The sequence below is a fragment of the Struthio camelus genome, chromosome 5 (genome assembly GCF_040807025.1).
Source record: "Struthio camelus isolate bStrCam1 chromosome 5, bStrCam1.hap1, whole genome shotgun sequence".
In the NCBI taxonomy this organism is placed as follows: Eukaryota; Metazoa; Chordata; class Aves; order Struthioniformes; family Struthionidae; genus Struthio; species Struthio camelus.
This window is the reverse complement of record NC_090946.1, coordinates 75,632,667-75,648,951: the sequence shown is the minus strand read 5'-3', so window position 1 is coordinate 75,648,951 and position 16,285 is coordinate 75,632,667. Positions and strand designations below refer to the sequence as shown.

General features: G+C 42.8%; 1 protein-coding gene across 1 annotated transcript in view; it reads left to right on the top strand.

Annotated features, from left to right (window-relative positions):
* The window catches only part of SYNE2 (spectrin repeat containing nuclear envelope protein 2), a 180,897-nt gene that overhangs the window by 89,137 nt on the left and 75,475 nt on the right, over window positions 1–16,285 (top strand). Inside the window, exons 62-69 of the mRNA XM_068947334.1 lie at window positions 133–255; window positions 2,043–2,225; window positions 6,258–6,383; window positions 8,824–9,018; window positions 9,639–9,713; window positions 11,098–11,217; window positions 11,795–11,902; window positions 15,123–15,356. Coding sequence (XP_068803435.1) covers window positions 133–255; window positions 2,043–2,225; window positions 6,258–6,383; window positions 8,824–9,018; window positions 9,639–9,713; window positions 11,098–11,217; window positions 11,795–11,902; window positions 15,123–15,356 — 1,164 coding nt within the window. The remainder of the gene's footprint in view (window positions 1–132; window positions 256–2,042; window positions 2,226–6,257; window positions 6,384–8,823; window positions 9,019–9,638; window positions 9,714–11,097; window positions 11,218–11,794; window positions 11,903–15,122; window positions 15,357–16,285) is intronic.

Sequence of the window (16,285 nt, the reverse complement as noted above, 5' to 3'; positions counted from 1 at the left end):
TTTTTCAGTTTCAGTCAAAGGCATTTTTCTCTCTCTGGGTAAAGCATGTTCTGAAATGCAAACTGATTTGTTTTTGGAGAGAGATTCTGAACTATACTATCCATAAATATTCTCTTTGCTCTCAAAATCTAGGAATTGGATGCCATTGAATCTGATGTAAAAGTGTTTGAGAAGGATATTGCCAAAATGAAGACAATCTTGTCATCAGAAGATCTGTTAGAATTTTCTCCTAAAGACCATCTTAAACATGGACAGGTCCGTGAAAACTCCTGTATAAGCCTTTTTCCTCTTATGCAGTATTAATTACATATATATATATGTATGTATGTATATGTATAGTATAAATTACCAGCTTTCACAAGCATAAGGCTGTTTTGTGACTGCAAACTACCATGAATGAGTTTTTAGTGTATAACTGGTACACACGCAAATCCTAAGGTGAGAAGTGGAGACTTTTGGGAGATTCCTTTCAGAGGCACAGTCTTGGTGTGAACTAAAACACTATTGAGGACATACCCATAGACAACTTGAGACGGACATATGGTGATTCTCTCTCCGCAACGGCCTTCTTCCCTGAATGCAAGTATAGCGCATAAGCTCACATTTTCAAACATCCCTGCCATACTGAAGCGTCTCCATTTTTTGGAAAGTTCATGGCCTGATTTTCAGAGACATTTGCTGCACACCCCTCCACTAAGCATCAACCAGTAGGTAATCTCAAATTCTGAAAATCAGGCACTATGTTTCCAAAAACGGAGGCAAAACTTAGCAGATGTTCTGGAAACGTAGGCTGCAGTGACTAACCACAAAGCCACTTCACACATGCAGAGACTTCACTGCAAAGATATCTTGCCCAGATGGTTTTCCCTTCTCTGCTTGAGTACAATAAAGCAGAGCTTTATGGTATCTTTCCTTTATACCATCTGCAGTCCACATTGTCAAATGGACTGAAATGCAAAAGGCGTGGAATCAGTTTCAGGGGAGAGCTAAAAATGTCATCATAGTTTTCATAGCTTTGTTATCTGATGAGCAATTTTGTAATGGCTATATTTTATGGAAAAACTAAAGAAGAAATATGTCTTCTGGAAAATAATATTCGTCCATTGCCTTATTTTGAATTGAACCCTGGGTAGTACGCAAATAACAAAAAATCCTGATGCAGGCTGCTTCTGAACAAGAGAATAAGCATGTCTATTCCAGCTACAGCCATTTAAGTAAAGTCTTCCTGAAAGGGAATCTAGCAAAAAGGTTAATAATGAAATGGACTTTTTTTTTTTTTTTGAAGTTCCCAGTTAAATTTGGTCTGAATAAGATTTCTTATTTCTGTGGAAGAACCAAGAAGTTGTGATCTGGTGTTGCCATTCTGTCTTTGCTAAGTGAATCACTGAGTCTTCCACAAAATGTGTATTGTGGTATGAAATAATGCACATTTCTACTCACCCAAAACTGATACAGATGATTTTAAACTGTGCATCCACTTGGGGTGTAGCGATGTGAAATGCAGTCTTTGTCAGGAAAGCCAGCTTATGAGGTTTCTCCTGTGTTCCATCCCAGTTCACCCACCATATTCTCTCCTGTGCTGTTAGGACTGTCTATAGGACCTTCAGAAAGGGTTATTTTTAATACAGAAGATTTCGTGGCTGGCTTGCAGCACAAAGCAAAAGCCTGAGTTGGCTAGAGTGACATCAGAGGAGTTGGGCAATTTTTGAAGCTGTCTTTCCTACCAAAGATACAGGACTTGGAAATGACACACCTGGTAAAACAGTAGCACTCTGGATGTGACCTTCTTTTATCACTGTGCAAACTTTATGTATTTATGTGCAGAAAAAGAAGAACTGTAAATATAAATTACGTCGTCTTCTTGGTTAGACATCCTCAATGGATTTTCTAATAAATTTATTCCAAGATTAAAATACTCTTCCATCTTAAATGGGAAACTCGCCGAAGAGAACTTTTTCATGTCATGACAGTGCTATGTATTTTTAGTGTTTTTTTTTTTCCAACTCAGTATCGTATTCGTCATCTATCCTATATCCCGATAGGTTATACTTGACCATGTAGGTCCCATGCAGAAGACCATTGCTCATTTACAGTCCTACGAAGAAGCACTTCAACTGCCGGGGGTGAAAATACAACCTTTTCCAGTTTTCCAAAGGGCAAGACAACTTTTGAGAGAATTGAAAGAATTAGAAAAAATTACCAAGGAACAGAATGAGCTACTGGAGGTAATTGATTTGCATTCATTGATTTAAAAAAAAATGTTTTTTAACTGTCATCTTTAATTTGTCTAGATATCAAGATGATTACAATATTTTTTTACAGGAATATAGTATACCTACTATATCTTCTACATCGTGGTTTTGGTTTTGTTTTCTTCTATTTTTTCCGTGTAATCTGATACTAGAACACAGCATGCTAGATAATCTTGAAATTCATTTCGTTTTTTCATTGAAACACAACAGACACCAGCTTCCATTCCAAAAGCCAGTTCCTTTTGGCACCTTGTGGTGTTTTATAGTATTCTAGAAGAAATCTAGGTGCAAGTGTCTTATGATCTAGGTTCCCACAACTGATGATTGAAGAAATCCAGTGTCATTTGCAGGTGCTCACGTCAGCAACATTCAGGTCCTTAAGCTTACCTTGAACTCCTTTGTTGACAGCCCCTACGTAGACATTGATGACAACTAATAGCACTGTTGAAACGCAGCCAGCCCAAAGCCTGTTCCTAAAAATCACCTCTCCAATCCATTGAGCCAGGAAAGCGACCATTTCCTTTGGCTATCGCTTGCTTAATTCATTGTTTTAAGGCAGCCCAGCCCCTGCCTTTGGAAGGCCCCGTGAAGGATGTCAGCGCAAGCGAGCGTGTCGCAGGGGTCTCTGAGACGCCGGTGGCCAGACCTGCTTCTGAAGTGATATAATAGGATGAGTGTGATGTGCTGAGGGCCCTGCCAAAGGGCCAGGATGCCTTTATTCCAGCACGGTATCAGGCCGAAGCAGCTGTGCTGGCTCCAAACGTGAACTAACATCTCTGCCGCGCTGTGCTGAGCCATGTGCTTGTAACCAGCTGGGGGGGCCGAGGCAGGGTTTAATTCAGACATATCTGCATCACGCTCCATTGCCCAGTGAGGATATACTTAGAGGCAGCCTGGAGTTCAGTTGTGCATATCCTCACGTCAGCAGAGGTATGGGAACGCTCACATGACCCATCCATCCCTTTCTTGGCAGGGGGATAGCAACACCTAGCAAAAATGCCATGGTATTTTTCTCTGGTGGTGTTTTCCAAAACTATGTTAGTAAAGTGGAGTTCATTGGAACATGTAAGTTCTAACTACGCGTTTTGGAGGCCAGGCAGACAACACACGGCAGCTAAAACATGAATCTCCATCTTTGATTTTCATTTTGTGTATTTGAGAGCAGCATGAACAAAATTCAAACGTGCACGTGACTAATGCTTGCTTGCGCTTGAAAAGAAGCAATGACTATACATAGTCTGTAAGATCCATATGATCTTTTTTTAGTCCATACGGTCTCTTAAGTCTGAAAAATGGAGATGGTAAAACACACCTGTTTCAGACAAGGAGTTACCAGGCTAAATATTCAAGAATTTACAAAGCACTTCTAAATCTTCAGAAACAGGGTGCTTTGCAAGTACAAAGTATTATCGTGAGACTTCTAACTGGTTCATGTGGAGCATTAGGTCTAGGTTTAGATTTTTTTTTTTTCCTTTTTGGAACAGCTGTAGCCTTTTTTGTTCAGCATTTGCCTTTATCCTGTAGGCATCCAACAATCTGTAGCTCAGTGAGATTTCTTTGTGAGAAAACAGATTGGAAAAATTGCATTTCTTGGCAGCTCGGACATCAAACTGTGCAAGAAAGACTTTCCAGTCCTGTTGAGTGGGTTGAAAGCAACAGTACTACAATGCAAATCCATCCCCAGCTAAGACATTACAGAGGATAAAGCTCTTAAAGGATGGCATTATTAGCATTGCATTAGAAACGTAGTAAGTATTCTGAGAGAGAGAAAACCAAACTGGAGGCAACCACCCTTACAGATACATACATTTCTTTTTTGCTAGGTATTAGTTTTGAAATTTTGCTGTTTGGATGTGCTTGCACGCGTTTTACCGACTGCGATGCAATAGGATATGGAAATAGTTACTTTTATATAATCAAATATAGCTAAAAGAACCACCTGTAACAGAAGCAAAAACCATATTAGGTACAATCAACTGTAAATGCCTCGGGGCAAGATTTTAGGTGACTTTATATTTGCGTTGAATGTTGCCCTTTGTTTTTTACTATGGTCTGTCAAGTACCACCCCTATCACTACCTAAATAATGTTATCAGGAAGAAGAGCTGGAAGCCACAGCTGCTCCTACCAGTTTTCTGTGCAAGAGAGTGGCACTGTTTGCATATTTGACGATTTACTGTGCTCGTGTTGTAGTCAGCTTTTTTTGCAACAAAGGCAGCGCCTACCTGCTCTTACCCTATGGCCAGGTGGGTCTTTTTCCATGGTTAGGTCTTCTTACCAGACTGTGGACCTAAAGAATAGAAATTACACATGAAATAACTCAGAGAGAGGCTTTGTGTCTAGGCAGAGAGTCCGTCCCATACCTGTGGCATAATTTGCATTCTATTAGGAAAGGGTTAGTTTTCCCCCCTCCCTCAGCTGGAAGGCAGGGAAAGGATGCACGCAGCCCAGGGCTCCTGAGAATATATAGCTACGCGGCTATATTCACATATTGGCCTGCTCCGAGAGAACAAATTTGAGTCCATCTACAGAGGGCATCGTATGTTAGTCAAGGAAATTTGAGAAACTACACATTTTACCTGTTACCTGTCCTGTTAATATAGGAGTATATGTACAGGTAAGGGGATAGTTGGGGAATATTCTCTTTTAGAGGGCTTTTGGGTTTCCCATTACAACCGAACAGGAAAAACTTATTTTTATTTTTTCCTCCTCCTCTGATTCTTTAGCTGTAACATTAAATTATAGTTCCCAATTAAACGTCTTCCTCTCCGGTTTGGCTTTTTTAAGCAGCAGGACAGTTTTCTCTTTTTTTTTTTTTAGACCTGTACGTAAGAGAAATCACGTAGAACCTGACTCCAGCTTGCGTTTAGGGGGCGGGAGCGCGACGGTGAGTTAGCGGCTGAGCCAACAGCACGAGCATTGTTCATAGCAGGAGAGAGTCTTTGCCTTGAAAGGTGGAGCCTGTTGTGCGCTTTGCAGTCGCCGGCCGGCCTCTCAGGCTGCTCAGGAGCTACCCCGAGCGGAGCAGGTCGAAGCCCGTCGACGACAGGCTGCGTTTCCTTTGTTCCCTGTTGCAGAAACCTGAGGAACAGACCACAGATATTCTAGGATTCGCAGCCCATGGGCTGGAAAACGCAGAGCCACCAGCCGTTCTGTGAAGTCAGTGTTTTCCCAAAATAGTCTAATTTGTGGATGAAACAATTTCTTAGTTACCTGAGGCATCGTGGCAGGCTGCTGCTGACAAACGTTAGCAGTGAGTGGGGGGAGACTGCTGGTTTCTGCCTGAGCGGTGAAGCGTGGGGGCTGCTGAAACGTTATTGTCACCGTCGGATTAGTGGAAGTGTATTTGCCTGCTTATAATATGTCATATGCTTTCCTACTGGAGGAGGAAGCTCACACAAAGTGGAAATACTTATCATTTTATAGGAAGTATTCAAATAGTCAGACACTGCAGCTGGTTTATCTGCTGAGCTGCAGTTTCTGCCTTGTGTGCAGCACAGGTCATGTTTGGTAGGTGCGAAAGTAGCTGGCAACAAAGACCTGAGCACCAATTAAAACAAAAAACAAACAAAAAAAAAACCCAAGTGTGTTTTCTAGCTCCATCTGAAACTGAGAAGAAGAAAGAACCCTGAAATTTCTATTTGTTTTTAACCTGTTCTAAATTCTAGTTGAATGTGATTAAATACGCCCCACCTTACATTTTATAGGCAAGCACAGCTATCAGCAGAGTTCGCAGCAGTGAGCAAAGACGTGCTCCTGGGCAGAATGCCCACTGCGCGGCTGCGTATGGGCAGAGCACAGTTTGTTTGTCTTTACTCAGCAAACAGTGAACCTGAGGAGGATGGGATTCAGGCAAGTTATTTGAATGAACGCACAATTTTTTTATATATAGCTACAGATGCAAGAACGGCTTGAGTACTCTTCTGCGCAAGTTTGTTGCGTTGCTGACTAGTTTGTTTCTGCCCTAATTAATTCAAAATGATTTATGAGAATTATTCTTTCACAGGAAGCTATAAAGAAAACAGAAGAATGCGAGCAAGAAATTGAAAAGTTGAAACAATTCTTAAAGAACCACTTGGTTGAAGTGTCACATGAGAATCAGCCACTGGCTCAAAATACTTCTTGTCCTGAGGTGGGTTTCATTTTTTTTCCTCTCTGACATCTGTTACTTGTCCTGGCTGACACAAATCACGATAATGCGTAGCACTGAGAAAATAGCAATGTGCTTCTCCTTTCCACAACAGTTGTTTCCCCATGCAGAAAAGCAGACAAGTGAATGCCATGTGTGTGACTACACATATGTAAGTTGTTATGTACCAAGAGATATCATAATTAATATTATTTGCAAGGTGGGTATATCTTTAACAATCCACTCCTTACCAGTTTTGATGTGTCACTTGTGCACATCAACTTCCAAGGAAGTTTGGATATCAACTTCCAAGGAAGATCTATATTTCGAGCTGTTTTGGTAAGACAGCATGTAGCATAGATAGCCTGGCTGTGCTCAGCATCCTGCTAGTGTGGATGCAGCCCGTGCTGCTGGCAGTAACAGCTTGGGGTAGTGCATAAAGAGAGCGCTGTCCATTTCTGGTCACTAACCATGTAATGGTATTTTTGGTGATTCTGGTTAGCTGTTAGATTCTTTAATCTTCTTTTCTTGCCCCTATCTGCCACGCTATGTTTTCTTCAACTGGTAAAAATGTGTTGCTTTTCTCCCTGCAGTTGTTTGCTTTACGTAAAGGATGAATTGATTATTTAATGCTGAAATAAGCAAGGTATGTTTTAAGGACAGCACTGCAGAAGTCAGGAAATGAGTAATTACGTATAATAGCTGTTTATAAAATGCCTCCAAAATGCTCAGCTCTTTGCAGTCAATCACCGTAAAGTTAATACACATGCACTGTCCTTACTTAATAACTATAATCACTCGGTAGGCTCCTAAGTGTATAGTGGCTCTGCTTTCAGGTGGTTGGATGCTGGAGAACTGATGCTAGTACTAAGCATGACTCATTTCCTGCTTCTTGTTTTTGCCTTTGAACGTAGGACTTACAGTTTAATAGCTCTTATTTTAGAAGAAAATCTTTTTCACAATTGTAGCATTTCGTTAATATAATTAGTAATGGAAGTGCTCATCGTATTGAGGGGCTTTACACGAGGAAGTGATATCAGGAGGAGTGAACTCAGTTTCTCTGTGGCCCTCGTTAGGTTTCTGGTGAGGATTTTTTAGCTAGTTAAATTTGCAGAGCAGTAGCTGGTGAGTTTATGGTGTAAAGTCTCATCCTGCAATGAAACAAGTAAAAATTCTAGTCTTAGTGGAGCTTTTAAAAAATATTGCAAATTATCATGGAATGCCATTTCTTCTTTCCCATAACTTTTTCTTGCCTCTACGTTTGGAAGATTTCACCTTGTGTTTTGCAATGGATAAAGGCAAAAACATCTGTATCTGAGGTGAGCTCCCGTTCTCTTCCAAAAATCTACTGGGGTACCTTCCCAGCAAAATTAACAGAAGAAACAGTTTTGGAGACAAAACCTGAGAATCTTACTGCTTTCATCTGTCACAGATTGTTACTTACATCGCTTTATTCACACTGTAATAGAGCAGCCTCTGGAATCAATGATGTCATTATTATTTCAAGCGTGGCATCAAAGGTTGCTCTGATGGACTGAGACCAGTGTGTGATGGGATATTTAGCCATTTCTTAGTCTTCTGAGCAAATGGCAGTGCATCAAGGAGCTTTGGCACTTTCAATAAAATAGTAAGCAGAGCCTCAGGGGCATCTTATTCCCTGCCCTCCCTTACTGTGTTATCCCTTGTCGTTTCTCTGCTGACCTAGAGACACGGTGGTAAAGAAAGGCCCTAGCAGAACAAGTGCAGGCTAGAGCGATAGTCACGTCCAGGGAGGAGGGCAAAACAGATTTATTTCCTCCTTTTCTCGTGCAGTTACTCAGGCTTGCTGTTTAATCCCCGTACAACATTACCTGTTTTCTTTATACTTCCTTGGAGAGATCATTCCTCCCAACATCACGTTCAAAGACTGGGTGGTTCTCGTCCTTAGTTATGTCACTAAAACCCTCCCAAACAGTTTGCATTTCTTTCTTTCACACAAAGCAAAGACGACACAGCCCTGACTACCCACCACCTGTGTTTGCTCTCCTCTGAGCTTTCCCAAGTGTTTTGTGTGCGGCTTGCAGAGACTGTAGTTGAAAGTAGCATCACCTGCTCTGACTCACTGAGCAATGCAACCCAGCTGCATTCCCTCTGTCCAAGAGGGACTCAGACTCCCATGGCCACATGGGACCTAGTCAGAACAAGTTATCCAGCCTTTCACGTTTCCTTCCAGGCTATCCATGTCTGCATTACAGGTGGCAAGTGTTCTCCTGAGCTGAATCTGTTGCTGCTGCTCTGTGTGTGTTTGGACATCTTGGGTAGTGGCAATGGGGAACTGTCCCAGTGCCCACAAAAAGGAAGAAGGGCCAATAGCCCCAGTAAGATGCATCACTGGTGTCATTTGTTACCTTATCACCTGGTTAAGTAAGAAAAATGCACGCTTACAGATGTCATTGCTCCTTAGGGAGAAATGGAAGCTGCAAAAAAAGAAATCATCAAGCTGTGCCAAAAAAAGGAAGGTATCCTTACCGGGATGAAGACTTCAATGTCTGAGCTTCACCAGCGCTTACAGCAAGAAGTGGCTGAATCAGAAGATGAACCCATAGCCTCTGCATTAGCAGAAAGTGACTTAATTGGGACCAACATTCCTGAGCAGCAGGTAAGTGGAGCACCATATTGTGATTGCTTACCCAGGAGCCGAAGAGGGAAGGCAAATACCTCTTTTTCCTCCAGGAGGAGTGGCATGTGAGAGAGGAGCAACCCTGCAGCTGTGAACCAATGTCCAATGAACTTCTCCTCCCCTCTGCTACAGCTGCCTTAACCCTGCATGCTGTGCTTTTGAACAATCCCAAAAGGAGGACACATATGACGCATAGCTGGGAGAGGGCAGGAGAGAGGTGTATCTTGGGTTATTTTTTAGCATGGGCAGATACAACAAGAAGTTTACATCATGCCATCAACAGTGAAATGCTAGTACTGCAATTTCATTGACAATCGATTGTTCTGAGATTTTCAGTAAACGGTTTCCATGGAGCAAAGAGAAATTTGTCCCAAACTTGTCTGTGATGTTAGAACATTATAGCACAGCCACAAGTCCCAGTTTTCAGAGGTGCTTAGTCCCTGCAGCTTTCAATTACTTTAATTTGGAGCGGAAGATGTTCTGTGCTTCTCCAGATTTGGACCCCAAGTGGTAACTTTCTTTTAGTTTTCAGGAAGAAGAGAGGAGGCTTTTACTGTTGTCATGAATAACGGGGCTGTCTCTTTGTGTGCTTTTTGTAGTTGAGAAAAAGAGGAATGATGTCTGTTCTACCTTGTGTAGATGAAGAGTCAGAAGATGGTTCTTTCCACAGTACGGTGAGTTCAGGAGACACTGATATATATATCTATATGATATTAAAGTCTGTTATAGCACGAATTATGAAAAACATGTGGAAACATAGAACACTTTAAAAACACCGGTTGTCACTCTAAGAACAATAGTGAGATATTGCAGTTGAGTTAGAGCCTGTTGATGTTATACAGCACCTCATTTTCTGATGTGTGATCCTGCTTTTGATGGGATTGCTTATAACAACACCTTCTCTATGGAACTGTTAGTTGCAGAGTATGGGCCTAAATGCCAATAGTTATGTGTAGGTATTTTGCAGACAGAATTAGACGCTCCCTGAAGTGCTAAAAATTAAAAGAAATAACCTAAATACCTTGTACTATTGAGTTTAAGACAAAAAGGGCATGATTAGATTATTGGGAATGAAATGAGGATAGAAGAGGTTCCTGGGAGAGTGGGAGAAACTAGGAAATAGCGCTTAACAGGCTGCTTTGAATCTGGGGAGTCTGAGTGCTCAGACAGACTGCAGAGGAGCAAAACTGGGATTAAGTTTGTAAAATTGACGGCTTTTGGAAAAAAATCAACCAAAAAAAAATCCATGAAATGCTCTCCATAATTTCCCCCAGGGACTAATCCAGATGTATTTGTCCAACATTCAGGCGTAGTCAAGAACGTGCAGAAATGCTGTTGAGGTTGTAGCCTAACTACGCCCTTGCACAGCAGTTCACAGACTGCCTTAGCTGGCAGTGAGCAGCTACTGTCATCTCAATCTCCTGGGAGTGACTGTGGCTTCAGCCAAGTTCTGAAGAATCTCTGTATCTCTGAGGTCCTCGTGTGGGGCTTAATTAGCATTTTTGTTACATCTTTGCAGCAAGATCAAAATCAAAAGGGAATGTGACAATGAGTCGCTGTAGTGTTGGAGGTGGTTGCTTTAGGCTAGGCAAGGATGAAACTCTGAGGCCAGGTGGTGCGAAAACATCCGAATGGGTTGGGTAAAGTTCATTTCCTTATCTCTAATCCAAGCACTTCAGTTTCAAGGTTTCTGATTCCGCACCTTTGTTACTGCTGCAATTTAGTTAACGTAGAGGGTTGTGAGGATTTGCTTTTCTTTACTTCTCTTTTTAGAGGATGGGGCAGGAGAAAGATTGATTTTCTTGGAATAGTATAAAAAAACTTAGGATATTCTGAGGTCTCTAGAGAAAACTCTCAGTGTTGTCCAGCTGTCATTCATCTTACAGTGGCGCTACAGAGCGAGGGAAGCAGCAGGATCTAGGAAACGAAATAAAAAAAGATAAGCCAGGTAGAAATAGAGCAAAGTGTGACTAAAGGTTTGCAGTAACTGACATTACCCAAAGGTCCATCTGAGTTTCCTGTCCACAAGCTAATGCTGAGCCGTTACTGCTTTCAAAGGGGAGTACAGCCACAGAGACAGACGGGAGCTGCTGGCCTTCGGGAAGAGATGACGAAAGGCATAGGGAAGACAGTGCAACGTCCTGGTCTTCTGGCACCCTGTCAGATGGCCTTGCTCAGGTAATGTCCTGGGGTTTATCTCCACACGGCAGGAACTCTTCTTTGTGCAAAGGATCTGCACAGGTCCTCTGTGTTGCTGAAGTCCTCACAGTAAAAGTACTTTAGAAATGCAGGACCTGATGGCCTTGTTCAGATCCTCCGTGTTATGCTCAATTTTGCCTTTATGAGTGTCCTTTCCTGTAGCCATGTATACATTTCTTCTAGCCTGACAGAAACCCCAAAGAAATGTGCCTTTTGTTAGCAGCATTTCAGTCAGTAACTCCTGGAAAGGCCGTAAAGGTGCGTTTTTGATGGAAGAAATAGTCTTTGCACGTCAGAAGATCAGCATCTAAAACACCTGATGAGCTACAATTTTGGCGGCATCCTGCTCTGTTCTTCATGGTGTCTCAGTAGTGTTGTCATAGCTGCAGCTGTTTGTTTCTGTATATCCATGCTGCAGGGAGAAGAGAGCTTCCCTCTGAGCATGTTCTTGGCCCAGCACCGCTATGGGTTGTGTGGCTGCTACCCTTTGAGGCTGCTTTAGCACAGCAAGGCAACTCTGATGCAAATGTTTCTGCTGCTGCCTCTCTCCATGCAGGATGCTGATGAGATAACGGAACCATGCAGTAAACGTGGCGAGGAAACATCTTTGCAAGCTCTGCAGAGCACTGAAGGTGCTGGCACAGACCTTGGCAATCAGGCTATGGTAAGTTTGAAGGCCTGAAGTAGGCTGAACACGGTGACCTTCTGGGCCTGCTGCATTACCCACCTAATGGGGATAGGCCCTCTTTGGGTATGGTAATGCTACTGGAGTTTGTTGCAGCATTTATGATATGGCAGGATACCTACAACCTGTTATCACCTCTTTATACTGCTACTTTGGATAAGAACGAATAAATTTCTATTTGCCCCTGGAAAATCCAGTTTAGCAAGGACCGAGATGGAGTATTTTCAGGAAGGAAGATGGTGCCTTTCAAATAGGCACGAATAGAAGGGCTGGCACCATGTGTGCCTGGGTCAGCTATGGGGTTTTAAAGCATTCGTAGCAGTTAAAGGAGAAATTAATGAGTCACACTTCCATATATTGCTGATTTGTGTTATTTGGAAGGCATGCGCTGACTAAGGGAGGAGTGGGCAGCCACCCTCCCTTGGTGATGTGCAGCAGAGGGCATAGAGACAGGCCTGAATGCTCCAGCGAGGCCAGGAGCAGCACACGTTAACGGGGCAGTTTCCAGCGTTCAGCTCTTGCTGGGTTTGGAGCAGGAAAGAAGCCAGGTCTCATCTCCCGCTGCAGCAGGAGTGGGCCTCCAGGTCTCTTTGGCTCCCATCTCCTACTGACCCCTTCTGTCATGCTTAACCTTTAATTTATAGTTGAAGAAGCAAATGGGGTTGGGGGAGAATCTGACATACCCTTTGAGATGTTTCTAATTCCTGCACTGGAATATGTAAGAGTATGTAAGAAATGATGAAAAACCAACCAGCAGCCACACTACATTTAGGTCTGCGTTAGTATAGTTCTGTATTAGACCTTCCAGCCTCCTGTGAGTGTGTTACCTTTAATGTAACCCTATGCAAGACCTCTCTGCATCCTTCCCATCTGTTATGCTGCTGCTGGTCTCTACCCGTGCGATTTATGTCTTTACAGTCAGTGGAGATGACTGTAGTGACTCTACCACAGTGGCCAAGCAGAGAGAGCAGCTCAGCTGAGCGCTCGCAACCTGTCTGCTTTAGGCTGAGCTGAAGCACTGGTTGCACCCAGTAAATCTCCGTTGAGGATAATGGGAATTTAGACAGCAATATGCAAGAGCCTCAATCTCCATCAGAGCTTCTGGGGTTTCCAGGATTCCTGCAAGACAGTATATGTCCTGCTGGCCCCTCTGTGTGCCCCCGCCACGCTTCGCTGGCCTCGTGCCCCCAGGGGCACCTCTGGCCTGTCAGACGCAGCAGTGCAGAAGTTCGGAGGAGCAGTTTCTTGAGACGAACACGGCTGGTCCATGGGGCAAGCGCTGTCAGACTGAGAGCCCGGTCCTCCTCTGCTCCCGCAGCCAGGTTTCTCTTGGAGAAAGCTTCCTTCCTCAAACCATGCCAGACAGGGTTTTTTTTGTCTGCAATGTTTTTTTTACTTCAGTGTTTTCCTGTACTGTGATATTTCCCTGTGCTGTACGGTTCCCCGCAGATGGTGACTTTTTCTGGTTAAATGGTTTATTTATGCTGTATGGAGACAGAAGGACACTTATGTTTATAAATACTAAATCCATTTGTTTCCCCTAGAGACATGCATGTGTTTAGAGATTTATATAGTCAATAATTATGTTTTCCATTTAGGAAAACGCTAAAATTAGATTATTCCCACTATCTTGGTGCTTGCTAAACGATAACCATTTCCTCCCCTGCCCCCACCCTCCCGCCTTGTTGTTCCTCACATGCTCACATACATGCTTCCGAGTTCAGTGATAGCAGCCTAAAACATAATTTAGGTTTCAGAAACATGTTTGAGTTACTGTCAGCTGAGTTGTGGTCACTGTCCACTGCATCCTACATGCGCTCACTCTTAGCACATGGATTGCATGGTGTATGCGTGAAGCTGAACATACACCTGCTCGCATGATACCAGTTAGTTTTGATCAAGTAATTTGACTGTATATTTTAGTTTCTATTTCTGTAAAGAGAGAAGATAAAATGTGCTACATTAAGGGTGTCTAGCTGGGCAAGAGCAGAGCATGCCATTAAGTGAAAACAAAACACTTATGCACACAGACATGCCATGCCTAATATTATGCATGTTTAATGCTTTGTTATTTCTCTGCATTATCAAATATTTTTACTTTAGCAAACCAAAATGTTTTGCTATCCCATTGAAATAAAACTGAAAAACAAAATCGGCTTAAACCGGTAAAATACATTTAAATGAACAAGCTAAAACAAACAGGCTTAGAACTAGAGCTGGAAATTTCGGATAGAAGTTGAAGGAAACTATCACTATTTTATACCTATATTTTATACCTCAGCCACATATACCCACACATTTAGACTGTTCCTGGATCTGTATGCTAAGGCTTGCTTTCTATGTTTAATGGCACTGTCCCAAGCCGTCTCAGAGGCAAACAAGTACAGTAATGATTAAAGTAAGATACTGATAGCTGAAACAATGTATTCCAGCTCTCTGATTTTCTGCCAAATCGTATTTTAAAACGAAACAGATACACACAAACAACTGAGATGGTCAATAGTAGTGTATAGTCTACAGCCGCAAGAGGGTGCAGGTATTTTTGTACTTATGTTGTCATGCTTGATTTGCATATGTAAGTGTAGGTATTTGCATTTGTGGAGTATATACAGACCAGGATATGCTTCTAAACAGCTACAGGTATCTCTGCACTCTTTAAATTTCTTTATTACAGAAGTATCCACTATTGCTTCTTAAAGGAGGGCAAATAAGAGGAAAGAATTACTCGAGCTATACTTAAAAATGCACAACACTTGTTCGGTGTGACCTAGAGTCCAAATAAAGCAAATTTAACTGCTGGAACAGCAGTTAACACATGCAAGGAGCATATAAGTCTTGCACAACAGCTCGCTTTGCAGCTTGAAATTGCAGCCCTTTTGCATCCAGCTCCCACAGAAAAACATCTCTCCCCAGGGGAGAACTGGTTAATAGTGAGTCATCGCACTTCCTGCACGCTCAGGTAGACCTGTGCAAATGCAAACCTGCTCCTTGGAAACCTGTTGTGCCAGATCCCCAGATCACTGGGCTGCTGCGTTTTCCTTTCTTTTTTTCTTTTTTTTTCTTTTTTTTTCTTAATCTGGGAGCATGGTGGCAGAATTGCAGGAGCTCTGCGAGTGTGAAAGTTAAATGTTTTCCCACTGGTAAGAGAGGACAAAAAAAAAAAAGCTAATGGTGTTTTTTCCCGTGTGCTTTGCTTCAGAGCGACACGCAGCCTCCTGCCCCAAAAGCCGCCCGGGGCTCTCGAGGGCGAGCGGGGGACCCGGAGGCCACGGTGGATGGCGGCAGGCTTGAGCCTGGAACGGTCCTCCAGGTGTGCCAGGCCCAGGTGGCTGAGCTGGAGCAATGGCTCGACAAAGCTAAAGTGTCCCTGGGGTCAGACCCCCAGACCCCCAAAATGCAGCAGATGGTGGAGCAGCAGCTTGCTGGTTGCCAGGTAAGACAAAGTGGTCAGCGCGCTGCTGCCGGCCAGGCACGGCCAAGCACGTCGCCCTTCCCCGGTGCGTGCGTTTGCGTAAAAGCTGCAGTTACTGCTTCTCCCATGCAGTCGGCTTTATGACACCGTGTGGAAAACAGGTAACCGCTTGGCTTCAGTTTCAGGTGCAACTTTCCAAGGACTTACTTAAAAATGTCTATTTTTAGAAGTGAGATCTTTATGTATCTGGGGGGACTTGGAGAGAATTCTGAGTGTTTTTAAAACTTGAATTTCTTTAGGTTATTTTCAGAATTTTCAGCTCAATATAGGTTAAATAGGTTGTATTGAAAGGCGGTTTTGCCCTGGCCTCGATCACGATAAATCCACTGGAATAAAGGATTTGTTTATTTTTCTTTTCTTTTGACGTTTTCACTTTTATTTTTGCCTGAATGTTTTAAACAAAGAATATAAAATAGCTGTCAAGGTTGTAAATGCTTCTTTTGCAGTTTAGGCCCCCAATTTAGGCCGGGGTAAACATGGGCTTTTCCTTTGTACGCTGTGAGTCTGCCCAAAGCAATGACAAGCTTCGTTCACCGTAAGGGAGCTAATACCAAAATGCTCCTATTTTAAATTACTAGGGGACATTTTCAGCTCTTTTTTTTTTTTTTTTTTTTTAATAGAGACTGAATCCATGCCAGGAAGTACCTCTGGATTTTGGCCCTAATTCAGTGAAATGTTGGGGTGCTGAACTCTGCAGGAATTAGGATCTGAATACCCCTAAATATCTGGCGGTATCTGGGTCCCATGCAGGATTCATGTCAGCATCATCTTTGACCATGCTCTTCCACCTAAAAACAGGCAGATTTCAGGCAGCTGTAAGCTCTGCTGAGTTCCCATCAGGTTTTAACAGTTAGACTCAATGTTAAGAAGCAAACTAGGAGGAAAAAAAA